Raw genomic sequence first — 26489 nt, forward strand, 5'->3', positions numbered from 1 at the left:
CCTCTTCTCTCTCTCTGAATATGTAGGGGATAGACACGTTGTATATTTCATTATGTTGTAAGCGGTTGTGTAGTTACGCAGTTGTGCACTTTCGCGGACTACTTTGCAATAATAACGTGCTTGTTTGTCAAGGGAAATTTGTGATGTTTCCTGGTCACATTTATCCTGTGTTGTGTGTTAAATTATGTAATGTGATTGTACACATTTTCACTTAAATATGTTGGGGGGGAATTTGTGCTGTATTATTACTGGAAAATGTTGGACAGCCACTTTTACTTATGTCCAGCCCAGTGAAGGTTCTAGCTTGTATGGCTCCCTGGGCAAACCCCCCCTTCAGCCCCCCCATCCCCCTCCCCTTCAGCACCATTCTGCACTAACTGTAATTTTAATTCAGACATTTGGAACAACACAAATCATTTATAAATATAACAATATATACAAAAATAAGACTAATATCAAAAAGAAATAAAGACAAATAGAAACACATTTTTGTTGATTTGCACTGGAGCATCAATACATTTCCCATCCTCCAACACTGTCAACCAAGAGTCAAGACTAAACCAATTCACCTTGGTGGTGTGCAGGCTTCTTTTATATTATTCTTAACGATTTCACACAAACCAGAAAAAAATGCAACAATATGTCTGTGGAACTATATATTCACAGTACCGTACTATGAATGAATTGTGGTTTATTTGGTTGCATTTCCTAGTGTGACGCGCTAGTTAGAGGCGCGCTATTTGATAGATTCCCCTGCTCCCCCTACCTCGGGCTTCCAGTGGGGAGACCTGAGGTCAACCTGCCCTCGTCCCCCCTCCCCATCTCGTACTTCTGAGTGGGAGACCCTCACAAACTAGACTCAGGGCGCCCACTCCGTCAAGGTTAATTGACCCATAGTCCCACACGGTGACATGTCATTGACGTGAAGTGCAAATGAGCGATATCGAAAACTCATCGCGCAAATAGTTTTCATACCTGCAGTCGACAACTGGAATGAGAGTGCGTGTGTGTACGAGAGAGAGAGAGAGAGAGATACAGTTCTATATGCCGAACAGAAAAAACTGAAACTACCCAAAATAATGAATGGTCTGTATGGGAATTTACAGCTTGATGATTGATTGATCATGAATATACTCGATAGCCTATAACATCTTTCGTTCCGATTGGTTGTCTAACATATACCCCCTCCACGTCACACATTATTGGTCCATTTTATGCAACCTGAGTGACACATGATTTTATAGCAGACCTTGGACAAAGCCGGGCTACGCAGGGAGTAAACGAATGCTTCTCTTCAAACTTTTGAGAATTTGCATTCCCACAAACCTCGAGCATGGCCATCAAAACCACCCCTCTTCTTTTCCGGGCACTGGTTGAGATGTCTGAAGTACACTCTTCAAAAGTTGTACGAGGAAATCCCAACAGAGCAAATATCAGGTAAGTGTAAAAATGCCGGTGAGCGATCCTCCAAGTTTGCAACAACCGGCGACGTGTAGGCTATTTTGATCATTCATCAACTGTAGCTTATTTATTTTTTCACAATGGTTGAATACAACGGCAATAAAAGAGAAATAAAATAATGTTTTAAATCTGAGACGCTCCCCCTAGGGTTTGCAGGTGGGCAGCAGAGGTAGATGATAAACTAACAAAATAAGAAACAAAACCCAAAAAATTTAGAGAAGATAGCTGGATGTCCGGTTACAATTAAGATTGGTAAAATCCTGAGCTAATTTGGAACAAATAATAGTGCAGTACAATTGAACATGTTAAGAATTATGGAGAAAAAAAATCCAAATGGAGAAAGTTTATATTGCGAAGTGACAAGATGCACATCTCGCGCTTGATAACGATTTATCCTATATTGGCGTACATTAGGCTACATAATTACAACATGTCTGTTTCTCTGAATGTCAGGCAGTAGGCTCAAATGTCTTTCTCTCCCCAGTAAGAGGCAGCCTACCTGTCTCCCGGACTCTGACCAGCAGAATCAATCATTCCTCTGTATTATGTTTAGAATACAAATTTGAAGGCTAGAATTGTGGGGGGCAGGAAATGTTCCCTCATGATGAAAGGGGGGCATGCATAGCCGTGGGAAGTAGGGCCCCCTTAAAATATATTTAGGCCTTTTACTACTCCTGTATTAGGGGTGCGATACAGCCATCTGCAGCTTACCTCACCGCAAACATCTTCCCGTGGCTATGGGGGCATGAGTGAAAACGTTCAGGAAGGACTGGCCTATGTGATTATGTAGGGAAGCCTATCAATTTGGCTAGAAGCTGGGGGTTTCATTTTTAAAGCAATGTGAGATTTTGTATTGGAATGTTGAGTCACAGGACTGAGAGAGGAAGGAGGTCCCTCTGGCAGGTCTTCTAGGCTCCTACACAAGGTGCAGTCAACATGCTCTGTTCATAACCCTCAGGTGTTTTACTTTATCCATCAAATTCGTCTGAGTTCAGTAGATGGGCCTACTACATAGTGGAAGCTATAGAGCTTTTTGAAAGGGTTTGATCTCATTGTTTTTAAGTCTGGGATTTAAGCACACAACCAGGCTATTTTCACCAAACTGGGACAATCATTTAGATGGTCTTTGTTATGATACTTTAAAACTGTTATTTTTTTATTCTGGAGTTTGTAAAGATTGACTATCAAACTGGTTTAGTCACCTTCTGTGATGACTTTTTTAAGACCAGTGTGCTTTACCAAAGATTAACACATTTTCTCCCTCTTCTCCTCCTCCCAGACACCTGGGCAGCTGTGGGGTCCTGTCAGCATGGCGTGCCGCCCTTCCGCTATCTTCCCCCCTCCTCCGGACCACACCCTTCCGCAGCTTCATTAACCTGGCTGCCTCCATCACTGCCCGCAGGATGGAGTACTCTGAGAGCCGCACACTAGGGTGAGACATCATCACACACCCACAACTCCTCTCTGCCCCTCTGTCTTGTCAGCCCCTGTTGACCAGAGGTGACTCTAAAGCCCCACTTTCCTATTCTCAACTTCAATACACTTCAGTTAACATGTGGTTGGCTTGAAATAGACCGGAGCATATTGTATCTTTCCTATATCACAGTCCAATGTTTACTCCTGACTTAGTATTTTTTAAGTGTACATGGGTAGTCCTTTGAGCATCTTCTTGATGGATCCCCCTCTCCTTCCCCATCCAGGTACACTCCAGAGCAGATGTACAGTGTGGTGGCCAGTGTGGACCAGTACCAGCACTTTGTCCCTTGGTGTAAGAAGTCCCGGGTCATGAAGGGAGAGAACGGGGATGTCCGGGTCGAGCTGGAGATTGGGTTCCCTCCCATCGTGGAGCGTTACACCTCGGAGGTCACGGTTGTCCCAAACCACCAAGTCAGGGTAAGCCCCGATAACATTGTACAACACGGTTTATAGCACGGAGAGGGTAGACATCCTGTATCAATATGGCAATTGTGCCCTATTTAGAGTGCCTTCAGAAAGTATTCATACCCCTTGACTTATTCCACATTTTGTTACACCCTGAATTCAAAACGGATAAAAATAATAATTCTTACCTATCTACACAGAATATCCCATAATAACAAAGTGAAAACATGATATTTTAGCTAATTTATTAAATTAAATGCAGAAATTTATATTTTAAGTCAACATATGTTAGAAATGTTTTTGGCAGTGATTACAGCTGTGAGTCTTTCTGGGTAGCTTTGCACACCTGGATTGTACAATATTTGCACATTATTTTTTTTAAATTCTTCAAGCTCTGTCAAGTTGGTTGTTGATCATTGCTAGACTGCCATTTCCAAGTTTTGCCAGAGATTTTCAAGACTATTTTTAAGCCAAACTGTAACTCTGACGCTCAGTAATATTCACTGTCTTCTTTGGCCTTGCGTTTTATGCTATTGTCATGCTGAATTTATATATATATATATATTTTTTTTTTTTTCCCCATGTCTGTTGGGAAGCAGACTGAACCAGGTTTTCCTGAAGGATTTTGTCTGTGCTTAGCTCTATTCTGTTTATTTTTATCCTAAAACTCACTAGTCCTTGCCAATGACAAGCATACTCATAACATAATGCAGCCACCACCATGCTTGAAAATATGTAGAGTGGTACAATGACGTGTTATGTTTTGGGGCAAATCCAACACACTTTGTATTCAGGACATAAAATGTATTTCTTTGCCACTTTTTGCAGTTTTACTTTAGTGCCTTAATTGCAAACAGGATGCAAGTTTTTGAATATTTTATTTTGTACAGGCTTCCTTATTTTTACTCAATGATGTTAATATTGTGGCGCAACTACACTGTTGTTGATCCATTGTCTGTTTTCTCCTATCACAGCCATTAAACTCTGTTTTAATGTCACCATTAGACTCATGGTGAAATCCCTGAGCAGTTTTCTTCCTCTCTGGCAACTGAGTTAGGAAGGTTAGGAACTTTGTAGTGACTGGGTGTATTGATACGCCATCCAAAATGTAATTGATAACAAAACCATGCTCAATGGGACATTCAATGTCTGCTTATCAATACCAATAGGTTCCCTTAAACACTATGGCACACAGAGTGAGTCCATGCAACTTATGTGACTTGTTTAGCAACCTTTTTACACCTGAACTTATTTAGGCTTTCTGTAACAAAGGGGTTGAATACTTATTAACTCAAGACATTAAAGCTTTACGTTTTTATACATTTGTACAAATTTCTAAAAACGTAATTCTACTTTGACATTATGGGGTATTTTGTGTTGGCCAGTGACACAATCCCAATGTAATTCATTTTCAATTCAGGCTGTAACACAACAAAATGTGGAAACAGTCAAGGGGTGTTTCAGTACTCTTAACCTGAGAGGATTCAAATGTACTATGGGACCGGATTAATGGGTTAAATCGTCTGTAATGCATTGATTAGATCCTCCTAGGGGATAAATACTAAGTCGTTTTTTTTTATCACCTAGCTGCTAACATTGTGCTCCTACGTCCATAGAGCAAGGATTAGAGAGGCTTTGTCTGGGGCCATGTCCTGGACAAGAGCAATGTGTAATGACTAGTGTGCATGTTGTCTCACAGGCCGTGTGTACAGACGGATCCCTCTTCAGCCACCTGGAGACGATATGGAGGTTTGCCCCTGCGGCCGAGGACCAACCAGACTCCTGCAACATCGACTTCCATGTGAGTACCACCATTTTGTCCACCAGAACAGTTCACTTTCATTTGGTGTCAGCCTGAGACTAAAAGTCAGCAAGGTTAGATAATAGCCCACTGAAGTACACGTCGTCTTAGTGTTAACATTTATGAATGTTACGTCGGTCTACTCACGCGAACATGAGTGAACTTTAGGGCTTGAGATCAAATTGCCTGCCAGGGGGATAGTTTTACACCAGGCCTTGCATTTCTCTCAACCTATAGATACTTTTTTTTGGAGGAAGTAGTTGAGTAAAGGCAATTAGGTTTGTATTTATATCCAGTAGTTTTTAGTGTTCCTAGCCTCTTCATATAGCTGGCCAGAGAGGTCATAGCGATATCTCTCCTTCTCTACCTCGTGACCCAGATATTGGGACAGGTTACCTGTAGTGGAAATGGGGTGAGGGATTTGGGAGATGGAGGACAGACTGTCTTTTGGACAGCCTCATTTAAGAAAGACCTTTTGGCAGGAATAATGAATAGTATGGAATGAGTTGATTGTGTGTCTGTCAGCCAGTCATTAAATCAGAAATACAGATGGTGGTCCCTCGTTTGGATATGAGCACTGTCCTCAAAGGGAACAATACTCCTCAGATGGATAGGTAGACTTGTCAGCAGCATGGTTATGGTGTTTGAGTGTACTTATTTTCTCCTCTTCAGATATCCTTCGAGTTCAGGTCCCCGCTGCACTCCCAGCTGGCCACCCTGTTCTTTGACGAGGTGGTGAAGCAGATGGTGAATGCCTTTGAGTCGCGGGCAGCCAAACTATACGGGGGCCACCGCGGTCCCCTCCAGGAGGTGCCAACAAGGAGGCGAGCAGCATGAGAAGACACCTACCTGGCCCCTCACTCACCGACACAGTCCCACTCCCTCCTACCACCACCACCTGAAACCCCTCACCACTCAATTTCAACATGGAATGCCTTATGCAAGAGACCGGGTCTTCTCTTTTGGATTTTGTTATGTTCACAAAAGCACCTATTTATTTGCATTACAGAAACTTTAATTTACTTGACTGTACATACTATTTTTATTTGGGATGGAAGTGGATGTTTGTTGTTAAATGTTCATGTTTGAAAGGGACCTTATATGTGTTACAGAAGATGAAGTGACTCCTTTGCGGTGTTCACAAACATCAGCTTTTTCTTCTGACACTAATACAACTTTTGGTGTGTGACTGAAATTAAAAAGCTCGTATTTTGATACTCTTTGTGCCTCATGCATTTATTTTGTATGTTGTCAACTGCGTGTCTTCTGTTCATTGTTGTAATCGTCAAGATTGAGCTAGGTTAAAGTTGGTAGGATTACAGATGTGTAGAAAGTATTGTTTCAACAGCCAAGAGAACAACTCGGCTCCATTTAAGAGAAAGTTGTCCTGTAGTAACCTGTTTTCCTACTATCTACCAATGTTCTGTTCCATCAGGACCAGGAAGGCACATGACTTGAGAATTGGTTGCGTAAGAGCCAGGAAGGAACACAAAAACCCTGAAGACTGATTGTAAACTGACCTGACACTTTTAGGCTATTTGCCAAGAGATGAATGACAAAATTTAAACCCTGTAGCATTTTTGCTGGCTTACTGGTGCTCTTCCATGCTGTCCCTAGGAGGGGTGAGTGGGTTAAGTCGCTGATGTGGTTCTCCTCCCCCCTCCAGTGACTCAGCCCCTGTAATAGGGTTAGAGGCAGATAATCCCAGTGGAGAGAGGGTAACTGGCCAGGCAGAGACAGCAAAGGCAGTTCGTTGCTCTAGTGCCTTTCTGTTCACCTTCACACTCCTGGGCCAGACTACACAATCATAGGACCTACTGAAGAGATGAGTCTTCAATAAAGACTTAAAGGTTGAGACAGAGTCTGCGTCTCTCACATGGGTAGGCAGACCATTCCATAAAAATGGAGCTCTATAGGAGAAAGTAAATGAATTTATTTGCAAATTATAGTGGAAAATAAGTATTTGGTCAACAAGTTTCTCAATACTGTAACGGTTCTCTTGTGGTGAAGGAGAGTCGGACCAAAATGCAGCGTGTAGATTTCGATCCACGTTTAATAAACAAACGTAAAACACGAATCAATTATAAACACTACAAAACAATGTAACGAAAACCGAAACAGCCTATACTTGTGTAAACTAACAGAGACAGGAACAAGGACACTAAGGACAATCACCCACAAAACAAAACAGGCTACCTAAATATGGTTCCCAATCAGAGACAATGACTAACACCTGCCTCTGATTGAGAACCATATCAGGTCAAACATAGAAAGACAAACCAGACACAACATAGAATGCCCACCCAGCTCACGTCCTGACCAACACTAAAACAAGGAAAACACACACAAACGATGGTCAGACCGTGACAAATACATTGTTATATACCCTTTGTTGGCAATGACAGAGTTCAAATATTTTCTGTAAGTCTTCACAAGGTTTTCACACTGTATTTTGGCCCATCCCTGGTATTTTGGCCCATTCCTCCATGCAGATCTCCTCTAGAGCAGTGATGTTTTGGGGCTGTTGCTGGGAAACACAGACTTTCAACTCCCTCCAAAGATTTTCTATGGGTTGTGGACAGGTGTCTTTTATACTGATAAGTTCAAACAGGTGCCATTAATAAATGTAATGAGTGGAGGACAGAGGAGCCTCTTGAAGTTACAGGTCTGTGAGAGCCAGAAATCTTGCTTATTTGTAGGTGACCAAATACTTATTTTCCACTATAATTTGCAAATAAATTCATTAAAAATCCTACAATGTGATTTTCTGGATTTTTTTTCTCATTTTGTCTGGCATAGTTGAAGTGTACCTATGATGAAAATGACAGGCCTCTCATCTTTAAGTGGGAGAACTTGCACAATTGGTGGCTGACTAAATACTTTTTTGCCCCACTGTATGTCTGAAACACAGACTTCCAGCGAGGGCAATTTTGGGGCTTCACCATGTTTCATCAAAATGTACAGCTGTGTGTCATCTGCATAGCAGTGAAAGTTAACATGTTTTCGAATGACATCCCCAAGAGGTAAAATATATAGTGAAAACAATAGTGGTCCTAAAACAGAACCTTGAGGAACACCGAAATTTACAGTTGATTTGTCAGAGGACAAACCAAGACACAAACTGATAAGATCTAAACCAGGCCAGAACCTGTCCGTGTCGACCAATTTCGGTTTCCAATCTCTCCAAAATAATGTGGTGATCGACGGTATCAAAAGCAGCACTAAGGTCTAGGAGCACGAGGACAGACTTTACTTTTCATTACTCTTTTTTTCAAAGCAGGTTCATTTGTCTTTTTGCACAAGTCTGTATTTTCCCTCTGTTAACCACCTCAAAATTTCCAGCATCTTGTGCAATATTTGACAAGTGCACAATATACAGAGGAAGACTGGGCTGAGAAACAATACAGAATGATGCTGCAGGAAAGGTTTCAGAAGGCTTTGAGAATTAAGGGTATTGCAGTCTTTTTTGCTGGCACTATGCTGCTGTCTGTCTGACACAGGGTCAGGGAGACCACAAGGACTAGAAACAACAACGACGAGACGGCCTACAGGGAGGAGGTGAGGGCCCTCGGAGTGTGGTGTCAGGAAAATAACCTCACACTCAACGTCAACAAAACTAAGGAGATGATTGTGGACTTCAGGAAACAGCAGAGGGAACACCCCCCATCCACATCGATGGAACAGTAGTGGAGAGGGTAGCAAGTTTTAAGTTCCTCGGCATACACATCACAGACAAACTGAATTGGTCCACTCACACAGACAGCATCGTGAGGAAGGCGCAGCAGCGCCTCTTCAACCTCAGGAGGCTGAAGAAATTCGGCTTGTCACCAAAAGCACTCACAAACTTCTACAGATGCACAATCGAGAGCATCCTGGCGGGCTGTATCACCGCCTGGTATGGCAACTGCACCGCCCTCAACCGTAAGGCTCTCCAGAGGGTAGTGAGGTCTGCACAACGCATCACCGGGGGCAAACTACCTGCCCTCCAGGACACCTACACCACCCGATGCTACAGGAAGGCCATAAAGATCATCAAGGACACCAACCACCCGAGCCACTGCCTGTTCACCCCGCTGCCATCCAGAAGGCGAGGTCAGTACAGGTGCATCAAAGCTGGGACCGAGAGACTGAAAAACAGCTTCTATCTCAAGGCCATCAGACTGTTAAACAGCCACCACTAACATTGAGTGGCTACTGCCAACACACTGTCAATGACACTGACTCTACTCCAGCCACTTTAATCATGGGAATTGATGGGAAATGATGTAAATATATCACTAGCCACTTTAAACAATGCTACCTTATATAATGTTACTTACCCTACATTGTTCATCTCATATGCATACGTTGATACTGTACTCTATATCATCGACTGCATCCTTATGTAATACATGTATCACTAGCCACTTTAACTATGCCACTTGGTTTACATACTTATATGTATATACTGTACTCGATATCATCTACTGTATCTTGCCTATGCTGCTCTGTACCATCACTCATTCATATATCCTTATGTACATATTCTTTATCCCCTTACACTGTGTATGACAGTAGTTTTTTTTGGAATTGTTAGTTAGATTACTTGCTCGTTATTACTGCATTGTCGGAACTAGAAGCACAAGCATTTCGCTACACTCGCATTAACATCTGCTAACCATGTGTATGTGACAAATAAAATTTGATTTGATTTGATTTGATTTGATTTGAAAGTATGCTGCCCATCCGACACTGGTTCTCGGATGAAAGAACTGATCTCCATTGGAGAGAAACTAGGATCCATGGGGGAGAAACTGGGAACTATGGGGGATAACAAGACTCATGAAGACCCGGTTACAAACCAGTGCAAATGAAGTGGAGGAGCTGAAGAGACTAACTGGAGGTAATATAGCGCTTTTCACATGTCACCAACCTCCTATCCACCCATTGCCTCTATTACAGGGATTATCCTATATTTAACTTTCTAACAGCCTCTGATCTTTGACGACATTAATACAACTGACAGTTCAAGATAGATAATCTCATCCATCCTGTATCGCTCTCCGGGAGACAGGCACAGGGGACACTGGACCTCTCACCGCTCCCATGCCCCTGCAGTAGAAGGTCTCTCCGGGAGACAGGCACAGGGGACACTGGACCTCTCACCGCTCCCATTCCCCTGCAGTACAAGGTCTCTCCGGGAGACAGGCACGGGGGAACTCTCACCGCTCCCATGCCCCTGCAGTACAAGGTCTTCTCAAACCTACAACCCTGCCACAGGTACTAGATATTCCCTGTGTGTGTGTTGCATCATGTGTTGTGTTTAGTAAACGCTATGTCCCTACAGGTATCTTCACTGCCACTGTCAATGGAATTTACTACTTCTGTTTCACGATGATGAACAACCTGAACACCCCCCTAATTATGTGGTGTGCTTGACCAAGAATGGCCAGAGGCTGGTGTCCGTCTGGGACACTGTAGGAACCGATGCCCATGACAGTGGCAGCAACTCAGTGGTCATTCCTCTGGAGGTGGGAGATCATGTCCATGCTGTTACAGGATAACAGGCTGGTCTATGACAACACCATGTACTTCAACACCTTCAGCGGATTCCTGCTCTTCCCCGTGTAAACATGGAACACATTTCAACAGCTAAATTGTTGAAATTACTTTATATAAGGGTTGTATTCGATCCGTATCGCAGAAGTTCCACGTTGTAGCCCGATTGACATTTAAAAAGGCAATGTCAGTGGCAACTGCATTTACAGCAAACCGCCTCAATTGGAAATCACCTTTAAAAAGTTTCAAAGAATCTGAATCCAGTCCTTAAGTTAGTAGACACAAAATAGTCATCTGTAACACAGTGGGGTTACAATGCTGTGGAATTATGCTTCCTGTCTTTTATTGTCACACTTTCCAAAAGGCTGCTGTTCCACCACAAGACAAACTCTTTCAAAAGAAGATGCTGTCATCTGGTGGACATAACTGTAAAAAATTAAAAGCCATTGGTCTTAGAGGCAACTATAAAATGTTTGTACAGTAATGGTTCACTGGGAAAAAAGACATGATTCCAAATTCATAGCAGTTACAATACATCACATTAAACTTACATCTGGCAAATGTTTAACAACCATATTTGGCAAAAGGATTAATTTACTGTCAATAGAGTCAGTGTCTTAATAGCAGTCTTAATTCACAGGATTACTATTTTCAAACCCGTACGTACGCATGTCCAAAATAATTAGCAGGACTTAGAGGTTTTCAATCAGAAATCAAAGAGTTGTTTCACCAGAGCCGTAATGTACCGAGTTAGTGGTTCAAGCGCTACACAGCATTTTCTGGAACGATTGAAAGACATTTCACAAACATGGGTTGTCTGAATTTCTGCACATTTGCTCGTTTGTGTTTCAATACATATTCACAGTTCTGAACAAACCTATTCCTTTACTATGAGTTTGGCTGAACACAGTGCCTTCCCCTGGTCGTTGGAGGCCCGACAGGTGTAAACATCAGAGTCCTCTGGCCCGACCTGGGCCAGGACCAGGGTGCAGAGCCCATCCTCTTCATACTCTATCTGCACCCGGGATGACTCCTCCAGAGGCTCCTCCCCCCTCAACCACACCACCTCTGGGTCAGGATACCCTGTAAGGAGGAGTGAGAGAGAGGAAACATCCAATGAAAAGAGCTCAGGAATGGAATGTAGTTACACACTCGAACTAAAAAGCTTAACGTGTTTTACACCGCAGGATGCAGAGGTGTGTCCTTGAACAAGGGACTTAGTAAGGCATGATGGCTCTTAATCCATGTCCAACTTTCAAACAAAGACTTTCAAATCCTTACAAGCCCCAGCTGAACGTGTAATTTGGTCAACCAATCATGTCCAATAAAGCGATTGAGATGGAAGCCGTTTGTAGTGTAATGCAGTGTATAGGTAGGTACCTGTGAGGTGACAGGAGAGGCGGGCGGTGGAGCCCTGGGAGACAGTCTGGTCCGTTGGGGTCAGGGAGAACTGGGGCACCCCCTGGAGTTTGACCTCTAGAGACTGCAAGGCCTGCTCTGCCTCAGGACTCAGGGGGCTGTCTGTCAGGGGTCAGACACAGGGTCAAGGCTCACATCAGAGTCATAGCCTGGTCAGCCAGACTGAGGACAGGTCAACCAATGGTATGCGTAGCGCTCATCTGGTTGACAGGTCTAACAGGGTCATATCTCACTAGGGGCCCAACTGTGGTTTTAGAAGTGGGTCCGCATGGTCCTAAAGCATACCGTTGCCTCAACGGGGGGGGGTGAATGAAGTTGCACCACTCAGAATGAAAAGTTGCACGCCTGTATATCACATGAGGAATGGTAGGGTTATGAGAAACTGCCATGGTTTGTATTGGGTATGGCAGGTTTTGGAAGTATGGAGGGAGGTCTCACCTTCTGCAGGGGTGGTGGGAGAGCCAGGTCCATCGGCTTTAGACAGAAGAGCCATCCTCTTCAGCGCCAGCAGGGCTTTCCCTGTTTTCTACAGGAGATACACAGAGAGGCTTCAGTCAGTTTCACACACCAACTGGGGGATGATGGAAGAATGAAATAACTGAAATGTAAAATACAAAGTGTCATCTTGGTGGGGAACCCACTACCTACCTTCCACTTCTGCTTGGCGAGGTACCTCTTCATCTTCTCCTTGGAGAGACACTTGGTGGTGCTGGGGTCTGCCGAGATGGGCTCAGCTATCCAGGAGTGGACCAGAGCCTCGTCACAGGATATCCTGCGCCTGGTTGGGAACAGAGAGCAGGTTAGAGGACAGATGGGGAGGGTTAGAGGGGAGACAGAGCTAGGCTCATCCATAGACAGTCACTCAGAGACTATATATTGGTACAGGTATATGGAATATGGTGTTGTCCCAGACCTTGGTTCCTTGTTGAGCAGGGAGCTGATGAAGTCTTTGGCCTGGTCAGTGATCTCTTCAAAGCTCTCCTCGTCAAACTCCCACTGAGCACCAGTCACCAAGGCCAGGGTCTCTGCTTCACTGTTACCCTGGAAGGGAGACTCGCCACTCAGTCTGAACACACGCACGCATGCAGACACACACGTATGCAGACACACACATTTGAACTTGATATATGAGCAATAGAAATGTGTGGCCACTAGGTGGCAGAAAAGCTCAATTTTGTCAAGTCCTGCTGTAGGTAGAGAAGAATGTCTAATTGAGAACGAATGAAACAGAAAATTGCCTTAGTACTCACAATATATAGCAGATGACTCCAATGCTCCACATGTCTGTAGCTAAGCTAACAGGCTCATAGCCAATCACCTCTGGAGCCACAAACTCTGGTGTCCCGTGCATCACCTTCAGGGGAGTGGAGGGGTCTGGAGGAGAGACAACACCTCAGGGTAATGAGGATGAATCCCAAATGACACCCTATATCCTACATAGTGCACTAATTTGGACCAGGGCCTTTTTAAACACAGCCCTATGGGCCCTGATCAAAAGTGATTCCCTATATAGGTAATAGGGTACCATTTAAGACACAGCCCATATATCACAGTGAACACAGAGGCAGACATTCATTTTCCAGGTATTGCAATGCAAACCAACAATGCTTCCAAAACCTGCAGCACCATTCAACACCCTTGGCTCTGTCTCCCAGCCAGCCCCACACTCACCCAGCTTGCTGGCCAGGCCAAAGTCAATGATCTTGATGCGCGTGCCAGTGTGGTCAACACACACTATGTTTTCAGGCTTCAGGTCCAGGTGGATGATGTTCTGCTGGTGCATGTAGCCCATCCCCTCCACGATCTGCTGCATGTAGTGCACACTGGCCGGCTCTGTGTGCACAAAGCTGTCGTCCACTATACGCTCAAACAGCTCACCTCCGGCAATGCTGCACACATACAATCACAGGATCAATGAGGTTGTATTTTCAACTTGATTCAATCCAACTCAATTCACATCAGTGACAGGGGACCTCATGCATTTACTTCTACAGGGCTCCATGGCTACCACTGCCATGTATTGTGGTCAATGGTTGTTGTCTAGATTCTATAACTTACAACTCCATGACCATGACCATTTCTGGCTTGAGATCATAGGCCCCCAGACACTGGACCAGTTTGGGGTGGTGCAGGTATTTCATCAGCTCTATCTCTTTACGGGCCGCCTCCCTCTCCTTAGCCCGCCGGCCCTTGTAGAACTTTCCGGCACACACACGACCCGTCTCCTTGTGAGTCAGTTTGAACACCTGGCCAAACTTCCCCCTGCGGAGTGTCACAGGGGATCGACGTCATTAACTAGAAAATGTGGTTTGCTTGCTCCTCTTTAGGTGTTTTTCAGAGGAATTAAAGAAGTGGTAGTGGCGGCTGTAGTAATAATGCTAGTAATATGTTTTTCATAGGCTACAGGTTAGTGATAGTGACCTATTTTAGATTGGCTGTAGGTGTGGAGTTACTATAATGGGCTGGTATAGTAGGGTAGAGGGAGCACGACAGTATATCATCATAAGCCATATAAAGTGTTAAGCTCTCAACATGTTTTGTCTAAAAGTTGTGGCACTGATTTCAGTTCATGTCGAAGATTGCATTCCGCCAGTGATATGAACGGGGATACAACCAGCTTTATAGTTTGTGAAGTAGGAATGATAGCAACAAGTTGTGTTGAAGGGATCTATATTGAGTCAGTCTGCACATGTCAACGTCAGGGTGGGGTTTGTAGCGGTGGTCAGTCGTTGTGGTCAGTAGTTGCGTGGTTGTGGTCAGTATACAAGCAACCTATTCCAGACCGGTCTGCACGTTTTAAACTTTCAATGGCGTTTCTAGCTTAAACGGTGGAGGACTAGTAGTCATTTTTCACATTCAAGTCTATTACCCCTGAAATCCATTGGGATTCATGCAAATAGTGTGGTAGTGTGAAACGTATATGTATCAAAACGGTTTTATTTTTTTACCAACAGTACCACTGTTAGTTGTTTTGGCTTGGTAGTTAATGGTTCAAGCCTATGGAGCTGAAAAGTATAAGTGGTATCAAAAAAAGTTTTTTTCCCAGGCACACTGCGGAGGGTCAGCCTGCACATTTTAAAGTTGTTTTGGTGTTGGTAGCTTTTACGGTTTTGGCCCTACAGGTGGCAGCGGAAGAATAAGTATGACCAACAGAGTAGTTTAACTGCTTTACACATAAACAGAGCGAATAGAGTTGCTTTGCATTAATATTGCCATCCATGCAATGGATTGATGAGACACTTTTGTCCATACAAATCAGAATCAGTCTATGATTACATTAATGCGTGTAAGGGGGTGGGCGTGTAGGGGGGTGGACAAACATCTGGATTTAAATATTCAACAAAGGGCCCGCAGATTTTTTGGGGGACCGATTTGTTTGTCAAAATAAATTTGCGGGCCAGAAAAAGGGCAGTTATATCAGTCCTTTATCATTTCTACAAACTTTATATCTAGTTATACATGTTCAAGAGTCATCTGGAGTGTTGTTTTTTTACCTATAATAATCAGAATTTCCCCCCAAAATGTATAAAAACTCTCAAACCTCCCGCAGGCCGAATCGAATGGCCTCGTGGGATGGATCTGTACTTTGCCCACCCCTGCTATAGACATACAGTACATAGACACACAGAGCTGCGAACACCATGGACAATAATGCAATGGTAATCGGTGCCAAACCGTTTGTATAATCAAGGCTCCAGAACAACTTTCTCTATCTGGAGATCTGAGATAGAGATCTGACCAGGAATGTAAAGGAAGGATTGCATACACGTGTAAAAGATATGGTAGAGTGAGTGGGTCAGAAAATTAAACCACATCCCTTATTCTGACTAAACGGAGATGATCAGGGTTAGGGTTTGAACACTTCTCTCTCTCCTCTGTGACGCAATATTCCCCTCTCTGTTGAATAAACACTGAACCAACAAGTGTTTTTGTCAAGGCTAGATCAGTCATGTCTTTGACATTTCAGAGGGGAGGGAACATTTTTTTTCGCACTTGAAAAACATTTGTGAACAAGAGCTGGCATGAAACGAGATAGTGAGTGTCCCTTGTCTAGATGAACAGACATCTTTGTTCATGTCAACCTACCAGAGGATAAGAGAGGTTATCGCTAAACCTGCTGATCTGGTGGCAGTGAGTTGAACTCATTTTGTTATCTACACTGCATCATACACAGGCATGTGTGTGTTTTGTGTAATGCTTCATGGGAGATACTCACACTCCCAGTTTCTCCAGTACATTGTAGTGATCAGTGACCTTGTGGGTGGAGTCGATGGTGACGTCCTCATATGTCCGAGGAGACTCCTCCTCTTGTGGCTCAGCTACAGATCACACACACACAGAGACAGACATGTGAGCTGTCAGTCATCCGATACGATGCACCTAATGCTATTGATACAAATCTATAGGAAATAGATTGAGTTGAAGTCTTGTTGAAATGTGGTCCTTTCTGCAGCTGGCATGAAGTCCATGTGACAAACAAACTCCATTAACATTTTACATTTGAGTAATTTAGCAATCACTCTTATCCAGAACGACTTACAGTAGTGAGTGGATACATTTTTTGTACTGGTCCCCTGCAGGAATCGATCCCACAACCCTGGCGTTGCAAGCACCATGCTCTCCCAACTGAGCCACACAATATACAGCCACACATGATGAAGTTCACAGTATACGACTCCTGCTGGAACCAATCAACTAGACACCGACATGGCTCACCTATCTGCTCCATCTTGATAAGCTGAGACTCCTCACTGGGCTCGCTCACCCCCACCACGTTGTAGGCCCTCACCCGGAAGTAGTACTCCCCCTGAGGCTCAAGCCCGGCGCGCACCTTGTAAGAAGTACTCTTGCAATGGGCTGTGAGCTCACTCCAGTCTCCAGACTCAGTGGGGCCTTTCCTCTTCACCTCCACCACGTAGCCCAGGACGGCACTGCCTCCGTCGTAGCAGGGCCCAGACCAGGACAGGACCAAACAGAGAGGAGAGACAGAGAGGAGAGACACCACAGGGCTGGAGGCTGGGGACTGGGGCCGCTCTGGGACCAAGAAGACACGGCACAGGTTACAAACAGGTTCGGCACAAAAACACAGAAATATTTTGCAAGTGTTATTTACCTATGACAGAAAGAGCGAGGGTGTGCTGCGCCGAGCTCTTGCGGTCTCGTACTACAACGGTGTAGCGTCCTGAGTGCTCAGGTCCTGGCTCTGCTATCACCAACGTACTGCTCTGATCACTGCTCTCTACCCACAACTCAGACCCATCTACAACCTACACACACACACACACACACACACACAGAGAGACAAACTGTACACTCACACGCTCAGAAGGCTTTGAAAAGAAGGCTAGTGATACTTGTTTACTCTTCAGAAAATAATATTGGTACCGGTTCTTTATTTCGTATCCAGCAGGACACCACAGGGGAACTTCCACTGAACACACACGTCAGACGGGCTGTCTCTCCTAGCCGTGCCTCAATGTGGGATGGGGGATCCTTAAACTGCAACGAGGCTGTGAACGACAGCGTAAACCCCATTTTGACTAGAGTCCACTAGAGGCCTCAAGAGGCCACAATAATTATTTGTTTACAAAATATTATTAACTGCGTGTGAGAACTGTGTGCGTTCTTGTACATGTAAGTGTTATGGTGTGTGTATGAGTGGTTCTGGTTATTTGTTTGTATAGATGTTGTGTTTGTGTGTATGGGTTTAAGTGTGCGGGTCTGCAGGGAGGTTTTCATGACCAAACACAGATGACGTTCCACACAAGCAGGAGCAGTCCTTATGAAACCATGAGGATCCAACAAGTTACACTACAAAACGCACACACACACCAGTACATAACATGGTAAAGCATACAGACCAAACATTCATTTTCAATGTAAATGAAATGCCAATACTGTTATCAAGTATGCTGAAGATAGAAATGGTTAGATATCATTTATAACCAGGGACAGATGACTTCCTTATAACCCTGACATTATATTACAGAAGAGAATTCCTTTTCAGAGCAAATACCCAAAAGGCTTTGTGGACACGGCCTCTTTCTGGTCAGTAGTCAAATCGGTATGGTACATTTGACTAAAACCACTGTGATAAAGCTGTACTTCTGTTTTAATTGGTGTGAGTGTATAAAGCACTTTCTCTTTGAGACGAAAAGGACTGACGTCACAAAACCTCCCATGGAATGCATTCAACTGATGCCCGTCTAGCCTAACAAAACAGCCCTATTTTAAAAAATCACTCCATTTCAAATTGAATAAAATTATTCATTTACTGGCCTAATTGTAAACAACTTTCCTCTTTCTTACACACAGATTAGAGGCAACTGATAAGACTGGACAGCCAGCATACATTAAATTATGACAAAGCAGATTCTGGGCAATCCACAGAACGATGTAAGCCTAAATCTAATGACAAAGTTACAAGTTACCTACACAAAAGTATGCAATTAAGTCAGGGATGGGCAACTGGTGGCCCGTGTGAACTATACATCCTTTTATGGTTCTACCTGGTAACACCCTTACCCAGTTCATACACAATAACACTCTAGCCTTACCCAGTTCATACACAATAACACTCTAGCCTTACCCAGTTCATACACAATAACACTCTAGCCTTACCCAGACCAGAGCAAAGTCCCTCACCACAGCAGCACAATACACACTGGCACTACAGAGAAGTACAAAGGGTCAAACTAAATGTGTAGCTCTAGTATCTGAGGCTGGGAGACAATAGGATTCAAAAGCGGTGGGTTGATATTAACACAATAGATGAAAGCAAAAGGACAACAACTGGACATGATATACAGAATAAATGCATTGAAAGAGAGACTTGGCTTGTTCACAGAGGAAGGGAGAGAGAAAGACTAGTGTGTATCTTACCTGTCCCCGAGCTGGCTCTCTTCTTTGGCGTGACTTCTGTGGAGACTGGTGGAACGGAGGTGATGTGAGATGAGATCACAGGTGCAGGTAGTTAGTGATAGGGGTGTGGGAGGGCGTGGCTAAGCTCTCTCTCTGGACCATAAACAAAGATGGTCTATTATATTGACAAGATATTCAAGTGAAAGCTCTAACAATGGAAATACATGTCCTCAAATATGGAAGGCAAGCAAGATCAGGTCAGACCATTCTAGCCAATGAGAGGGCGTGTGAACACCAGACATAGAGATAAATAGAGGGCTCATATTTTTATCTGTGCCATTATAGTGTCTGTGACAGCATGGGCTTCTCCATTTTAAAGTAGTCAATTTCCTTCATCATTGGCTGATTGCTCCCAACTCATTGGAATCTCCACCTGGTTGACTAGTTTAAAATGGTGGAAGCCCTCCATGGCAACATCCATGCTAAAACGGGTTATATCCATGATGAGTCCTTTATCTCTATGACAACAGGAAAAACTCCAATATAAAGTATTTTTGGGGTAAATTGCCGAAAATGACACTTGCCCACTTATCAGAGCATTCGTAACAACCTAACAATTGCAAAACTTCTATTCGATCATATAAACCTCACGTAGCAAATTAACAATTACAGTTTCTATTGACAAAATTTTCTGAATACCAGCGTACTAAATAGTATGCGAAAAAAATAATGTTTTTTAGTATGTGAAATTTCATCATCTAATGCGCGATTGCGTTGACTCTTGTCATTCGTTCATTTTGGTAGAGCAGATCAAGTTATCTGATTATCAGTTGTTGTCAAACACATGAGTTGGAAAAGACGAGTTCATGTTTTTATTTATTTTACCCGGCAAGTCGGTTAAGAACAAATTCTTATTTTCAATGACAGCCTAGGAACAGTGGGTTAACTGCCTTGTTCAGGGGCAGAATGACAGAGTTGTTCCTTGTCAGCTCGGGGATTTGATCTTGCAACCTTTCGGTTACTAGTCCAACACGCTAACCACTAGGCTACCTGCCTACTAGTTGAAACACCAAAATGACTATGCAGTTTTACTTCGTAGTACGCTAGTATGGGTATTTGGACACACCCACTGTCTCTAGGTTTAGCTATGCTACTGTGGACTGTGTCTTCCCATACATGGTGCTGGACAGAGAGCAGAACAAAGCAGCATTGATATACAGAACAAGGGACACGGTACAAAGGCAGTCAGCAGGATGAGACGTCCATGCAGACACTCCCGTTGTTGAATTAAGCCTTGATTGGTTGAAGTGATTAATGCCAAATATGGCTGATGTGGTTTTTCTGAATGACGAGAAAATAACCAGGTGTCCATAATAACCCATAGTGTGCTGGACAGAAAGCATATTAATGTCTTTGGAAATGAGCCAAAAGTAAATGTATCATTTTTGCAGAAATAACCTTGCCTGCTTTTAAAGAGTTGTATACAATATGAAATAGATATACACTGAGTGCCCAAAACATTAAAAACACCTGCTCTTTTCATGACAGACTAACCAGGTGAATCCAGGTGAAAGCTATGATCCCTTATTGATGCCACGTGTTAAATCCACTTCAATCAGTGTAGATGAAGGGGAGGAGACAGGTTAAAGAAGGATTTTTAAGCCTTGAGACATGGATTGTGTATGTGTGCCATTCAGAAGGTGACTGGGCAATACAAAATATTTGAGTGCCTTTGAACAGGGTATGGTAGTAGGTGCACCAGTTTGAATGTGTCAAGAACTGCAACACTGCTGGGTTTTTCACGCTCAACAGTTTCCCGTGTGTATCAAGAATGGTCCACCACCCAAAGGACATCCAGTTAACTTGACACAACTGTTGGACGCATTTGAGTCAACACGGGCCAGCATTTCTGTGGAACGCGTTCAAAACCTTGTAGAGTCCATGCCCCAACAAACTGAGGCAGTTCTGAGAGCAAAAGGGGGTGCAACTCAATTTTAGGAAGGTGTTCCTAATGTTTTGTACACTCAGGGTATAAGAGAGAGTCTATAATGAGTTAATGTTCTACCTTTTCGGGGTCCTCCTGGGCTCGGGGTGTTAGAGCTTCTTGGGGAGCTGGGTTGTCTGAACACACTGTCATTGTTGGATGACAGTAGTAACTTTGAGCCTCTGTTCTCCATAATGCTGTTGTTGAGGGGAGGGGAAGTGTGTGAAGTTGCGTTCAGGACACCGCAGATAGTCTCGAAGTCTGCATTGTTTCCATCAGGGGACCATTTCAGTTTCGTGTCCCGTAACAGAAGGGACAAAAGAAGAAAAAAACAACAACAATCAGAATCTAAACTTTTACTGGAGTGCAGTTAACCCTTTGTGTTGTTGGTGTTCATGCAAAATAAAGCCACAGGCTGTATCATCTGAGCAAGTGACATACTAAAGCTTCGCTGACCTGTGTGTGGTACACCAGTGATCTGAGCTCACTTCAGCATTGTGTGTGTGTGTCGTCTTACCTCTCACACACACAGCTGCGCTGCTGGAGGTCTTGCCCGCTCGGTTCTCTGCCACACAGGTGTAGGCGCCCGCGTCCTCAGGTAGGCATTCCCTCACCACCAGCTTCGTCTCACTGCCATCGAAGAGGGGCTCCCCAAAAAACACTGCTTCACCTGCCCACGGGAACACCCATATACAGCCACATGAAACTCTCTCAGAGCTCAGGCCACTGACACTGGTCCTCAGCTTCAGTGTGTGTGTGTGTGTCTGTTCGTCTCAGAGAGTGTGATTGTGAAAGAGAGAGACCACTGAGTGTGTGGGAGGGTGAACACCCACTACCCTGAAATGAAAATTGAATTAAAGGTGTTAACGGAGGAGCGTAAGCAGTATCACTTGAAAGCAGTTTCTTATCCTTCTAACGTGGTGATATATAAAGAACTAAAAAACATCACAAGGTAGTACTAATTTGCAACATGGGCAGCAGAGTGACACAAATGTGCTTTTTTTATTTACCTTGTTGTTTGGACGTTCAAGTCACTTTGGCAGTGGATATAAAATGTCATAGTGGAAATTGATTTTAATGAAGACATTTTCTATTCAAATTCATAATGTTGAATTCTAAATGGCATAGAGCCAAACTGTGCAGGACATGGACAATAAGTCCTGTCCTCAGCTCACCATTGTGCAGCCAGGACATAATGTTGAATTCTAAATGGCATAGAGCCAAACTGTGCAGGACATGGAGAATAAGGCCCGTCCTCAGCTCACCATTGTGCAGCCAGGACACACTGATTGGCTGACTTCCTGTGATAACCCCTCGGAGTGTGATGTCACTTCCTTCATCCGCCGAGCAGTCCTCCAATGGCTCTGTGAACAGGGGTGGATCCAGACCTCTGAGATGGGTAGGTGTGGGGCAGCTGCTCCCTGGATGAGATGGTGCAGGTGGGGTGAGAGACAGGGTAACAGGGGGTGAGTGGGATGGGGGTCAGGGGACAGAGTATCATAAGACATTTGAAATTCATACAGCAGGCCATCTGTTCTATGACAGCCTTATACGCAGGCTCCTATAGCTGTGTGGCTTTGGCATGTGAAACAACCACACGTACATATAACGTCTTTGTGCATGTGCTCTGAAGTTAATCAATCAATCAACAGTCAAATCAAACTTTGTTTGTCACATGCGCCGAATACAACAAGTGTAGACCTTACTGTGAAATGCTTACTTTACAAGCCCTTAACCAACAGTGGAGTTCAAGAAGAGTTGAGAAAATATTGACCAAATAAACAAAAGTAAAAAATTATAAAAAGTAACAATAACGAGGCTATATACAGGGGGTACCGGTACCGAGTCAATGTGCGGAGGTGCAGGTTAGTCGAGGTAATTTGTACATGTACTGTAGCACTTGGATACCGGCAGACCTACTAATTTGGGTGGAATTTGGCCACTCTGTTTTCTCACTCTGGGGGAAAACAACTGCTAAAACACTTTTGGTCAGCCTGCCGGTACTAACAGTGGGGTGTTCTGCCTGGCCTGTCATCTTGCATGGCTGACAATGTTTCCTTATCGCTGCTTTTGTGGTTCTGGTCTTCCTCTGCTCTATTGTGTTAACCACATCTCTCATCTAGCAGAGTATTTATCAGCTCTCCCTGTTACAGGAAAGACTCCAGCATACCGTGACACCTACTATATTGTCTACAACACAGACACAAATAGCCCAAACCCACACATGTATATTGGGAAAATAAGCCTGAACCAAAACATCTGCAGCAGAAACACTGAGACACTTCCTCTGTTTCTCCACCAGATCACCAAATTAGTATAAAGAGCGCAGTAGCACACAGCCAACATCTTGGCACTAAAACATCTTACAGTATCTGAATTGTAAATCTGTTTGTTATGCAACAATACACATTTATTGACAACAATAAACATTTATCTTTATTTGCATCTTAACATTGATCCTTGGCATTAATCTTCAGCCAGATGCAACGGGATGACACTGTCTGCTTGCTGACGTCAGCCACTAGCTTCTCCCTTGCCACTCCGTCAATGCTGAGCACCCCCTGGGTTCTCTAGAGTGATTGGCCTGCGAAGCTCCTGCAGCCGACCTCAACTGATAGATTCCAGGCTCTCCATCCATTCTGCTGACTCAAGGATGAGGGACTGGTATTTCTCGAGCTTCCACTCATGTGCCTCCTCTATCCTCTCCTCCCAGGGGACTGTGAGCTCGATGAGGACCACCTACTTGGTCCTCTAGACCAGAGAACGATATCTGGTCTGAGGCTTGTGCTGGCTATCTTCTCTGGGAACTGGAGCTGCTTCTTGAAGTTGGCCGACATCTCCCAGTCACCTACTGTGAAAAGGATCCCTTTGGTCCTTGTTCCCTTTGCTGCGCTCTCTCCTGGCCTGAGGAAGTGGATGAAAAAGGGGGCCTAGGTGAGTTGTTTGGGCTTTCTTCCTGCTTGCTCCAGTCCCGCGGCCATTCCCGCAGCCAGTCCCGCGGCCAGTCCCGAGTCAGTATTTGGTCATGCTGACACCTGAACTTTCCATTGGTCAGAGCTGTTTGTCAAGAGGACACGTGCTCCAGGTTGGCTGGTCATCCACATAGTGTGCAGCTGGGGCTCTCTGCCAACCCCCATGTGTGGAGGTTTGTTGGTGTGGGCAACACATCATACACAGAGAAAAGCATAAACCTCCATGTTCCAGATGTCTTGCCAGGTAAGTGCCCTCTCTTGCACGCTCTTCCAGCATGTCCAGCTGCCCTGTTTTTTCCTGACCTCGATCTCTGCCTGGCAAACCCTCTCATCCTTGCTGTCCCATAGCATCATAGCCTGACGTGCTTTAATTGCCTTGTGCTCCTCTACAAAAAAAAATGTATTGGCAGCTGCAGCTTGCTGTCTGTGCTGTACAGGCAGATGAAGGAGTAGCTTCTTGGGACCGCCAGCCATCTCCTGAGGAAGTTGTTCATTTTCCTATCGTGCCTCCACTGTTGAAAGAGGTACCTCATAGGCAAGCAGTGGCCAGAGGAGTCTGGGAAGTACCCTGTGTTGGTAGCCACATGCCTTAAACTTTCCTGGCAGGCCGCTCTTCTTCAGAGATGTCATCCACATGTCAGTTTGAAAGAGCATCTCCTTCACACTCTCTGTCATTGAGCTCAGCCCTGTACCACTTCCCCAGGCACTTCCCACTTCCCCAGGCACTTCCCACTTCCCCAGGCACTTCCCACTTCCCCAGGCTCTTCCCACTTCCCCAGGCTCTTCCCACTTCCCCAGGCTCTTCCCACTTCCCCAGGCTCTTCCCACTTCCCCAGGCTCTTCCCACTTCCCCAGGCACTTCCCACTTCCCCAGGCTCTTCCCACTTCCCCAGGCTCAAGGTGGACCACCTTGGTAACTCTAGACCAGAGAACATTAGCACTTCCCCCCAGGACCATACCCATCCTGACTGTGGGGATGGTCTCCTCTCCAATCTTGAATCGGTACCATTCCTGGACACTTCCCTTTTTTCAGGCTTGAACTCCATTCTGGACCATTATGTGAGCTCTTCCAGATCCTCCAAAATCCATCTGCCTTCTAGAACTGATTTAGCTGTGATTATCACGTCATTCATGAATGTAAAGTAAAAATGTTAGCGCCCCCCCCCCCGAACGTCACGATATAATTCACTCTGCTTTTACACGCCTCTTTAACTTTCCAGTGCGGATGGAACTGTCACAGTGATGTCATCCTACACTACAGGTGTTTAGGATACTGCACTCTGAGAGAAACACAGTCACAAAACATGTACAAAGGAGGCTGAGGGCGGGGGGACTAATGTTTTAGTCAAGAACCACATGGCCTTTTTAAGTGCACTCACAAACAACCACTGGACGTGTAGATTCCTGCACCCTTCACTTCTCTGGTAAATGGGCATGAAGCCAATGCTAATTAGGGCAATCTGGAAATACATGAAATGCTGTACATGCTGTGCGCTTTGATGGTGCACGTACGAGGAAGTACACACAATAAATCTCGATACATACATGTTGAAGTATTTTGTTAGGCGGATGGCAGCGGACGTTTTGCACGGTAACTATAAACGACGCCAAAACAAAAGCCAGTGGTCAAGAAGTACAGAGTCCAAACACAATACCACATGTTATCTACAATATCAAACTGGTAAGCAGAAACCAAACCAATAACTGTCATTGTCATGTAAAACAAACAAATATACTGTCTGCAAATGAAAGCGAAGTGCTTCGTCATGGTGTGTGGTTAGGGTTCACTCAGCTATGCAGCCTCTGGGATAAATGTCTGTTCTAACTTGTCTATTACAATGTTGACCTGAACAACTAGAAAACAATGCCAATAGTGCCAACACTCCTAGACCCCTCCATCACTGCCACATACTACACCACTACACGCTGACAGACATTATGCACACACACACACACACACACACACACACACACACACTCTTACCTGTACTAGAGGCTGTGTCTACCCCAGTCCTAGTGGCAGTAGCAGAAGTGATACTGGTTGCCAGGATGTTTTTTCCCTGCCCAGGGGAAGTGTTGGTGGGGCCGATGTACATCCTGAGGGTTGATACATAGCGCTTCTTGGAGCTGCTGTCACTGCTCATGTCCGGCTTCACAATGTCTCTGCATTCAACGCACAAACTTAAACAGTCATTTCCCAAGCCGCTTATCAAACATCCTCTCCCTCTCTCTGTCACTGTTGCTCTCTCACACTCACAGCCAACTCATAGTTCAGTCATAGTTAGTCTCCTCCCTCATGCCCCTCGCTCTCTCTTTCTCCCTTTCACTTTGTCCCTATCAGTGTGTCTGTGTATCTCTGTCCCCTTCTCACACCCACCCACCCCTATGCTCACTAACCCCACAGCTAATAGAAACACACACACACACACTTATACAGAAAGAGAGAGCTTATCCATGCACAAACACAGCCAAAGGTTGCTTTGTCAAGTGTTTGATTTGTTCACATTCACCTGTCTTACTATTTGAGTGCTCACTTATCAGTGTAGAGACTGAACTTTGGATGTGTGTGACA

At 44.5% G+C, this 26489-nt stretch overlaps 2 protein-coding genes across 4 annotated transcripts; one reads left to right on the forward strand and one right to left on the reverse strand.

Moving 5' to 3' along the window:
* The first annotated feature begins 1222 nt into the window (after positions 1-1222).
* On the forward strand, positions 1223-6363 carry si:ch73-141c7.1 (coenzyme Q-binding protein COQ10 homolog, mitochondrial). Its single transcript, XM_024390168.2, has 5 exons — positions 1223-1437; positions 2741-2893; positions 3162-3354; positions 5042-5143; positions 5816-6363. The coding sequence occupies exons 1-5, from the start codon at positions 1334-1336 to the stop codon at positions 5978-5980; spliced, it is 717 nt and encodes a 238-aa protein (XP_024245936.2). The 5' UTR covers positions 1223-1333; the 3' UTR covers positions 5981-6363.
* A 4628-nt stretch (positions 6364-10991) lies between these two features.
* mylk5 (myosin, light chain kinase 5) lies at positions 10992-26206 on the reverse strand. 3 transcript variants are annotated; one of them, XM_024390171.2, is made up of 17 exons: positions 25902-26203; positions 22211-22366; positions 21463-21615; positions 21027-21206; positions 18983-19027; positions 17486-17610; positions 17214-17367; positions 16817-17134; positions 16317-16419; positions 14159-14362; positions 13772-13989; positions 13351-13474; positions 13014-13166; positions 12749-12878; positions 12539-12626; positions 12062-12202; positions 10992-11764 (listed from the first exon to the last, which is right to left on the reverse strand). In XM_024390171.2, the coding sequence occupies exons 1-17, from the start codon at positions 26059-26061 to the stop codon at positions 11559-11561; spliced, it is 2658 nt and encodes an 885-aa protein (XP_024245939.1). In that variant the 5' UTR covers positions 26062-26203; the 3' UTR covers positions 10992-11558. The 3 variants fall into 3 exon arrangements, with proteins under 3 accessions (XP_024245939.1, XP_024245940.1, XP_024245941.1); XM_024390172.2 differs by lacking the exon at positions 14159-14362 and having other exon boundaries at positions 25902-26206; XM_024390173.2 differs by lacking the exons at positions 22211-22366; positions 25902-26203 and adding an exon at positions 22121-22192.
* Positions 26207-26489: the final 283 nt, after the last annotated feature.

The sequence above is a fragment of the Oncorhynchus tshawytscha genome, linkage group LG27 (genome assembly GCF_018296145.1).
Source record: "Oncorhynchus tshawytscha isolate Ot180627B linkage group LG27, Otsh_v2.0, whole genome shotgun sequence".
Lineage (NCBI taxonomy): Eukaryota > Metazoa > Chordata > Actinopteri > Salmoniformes > Salmonidae > Oncorhynchus > Oncorhynchus tshawytscha.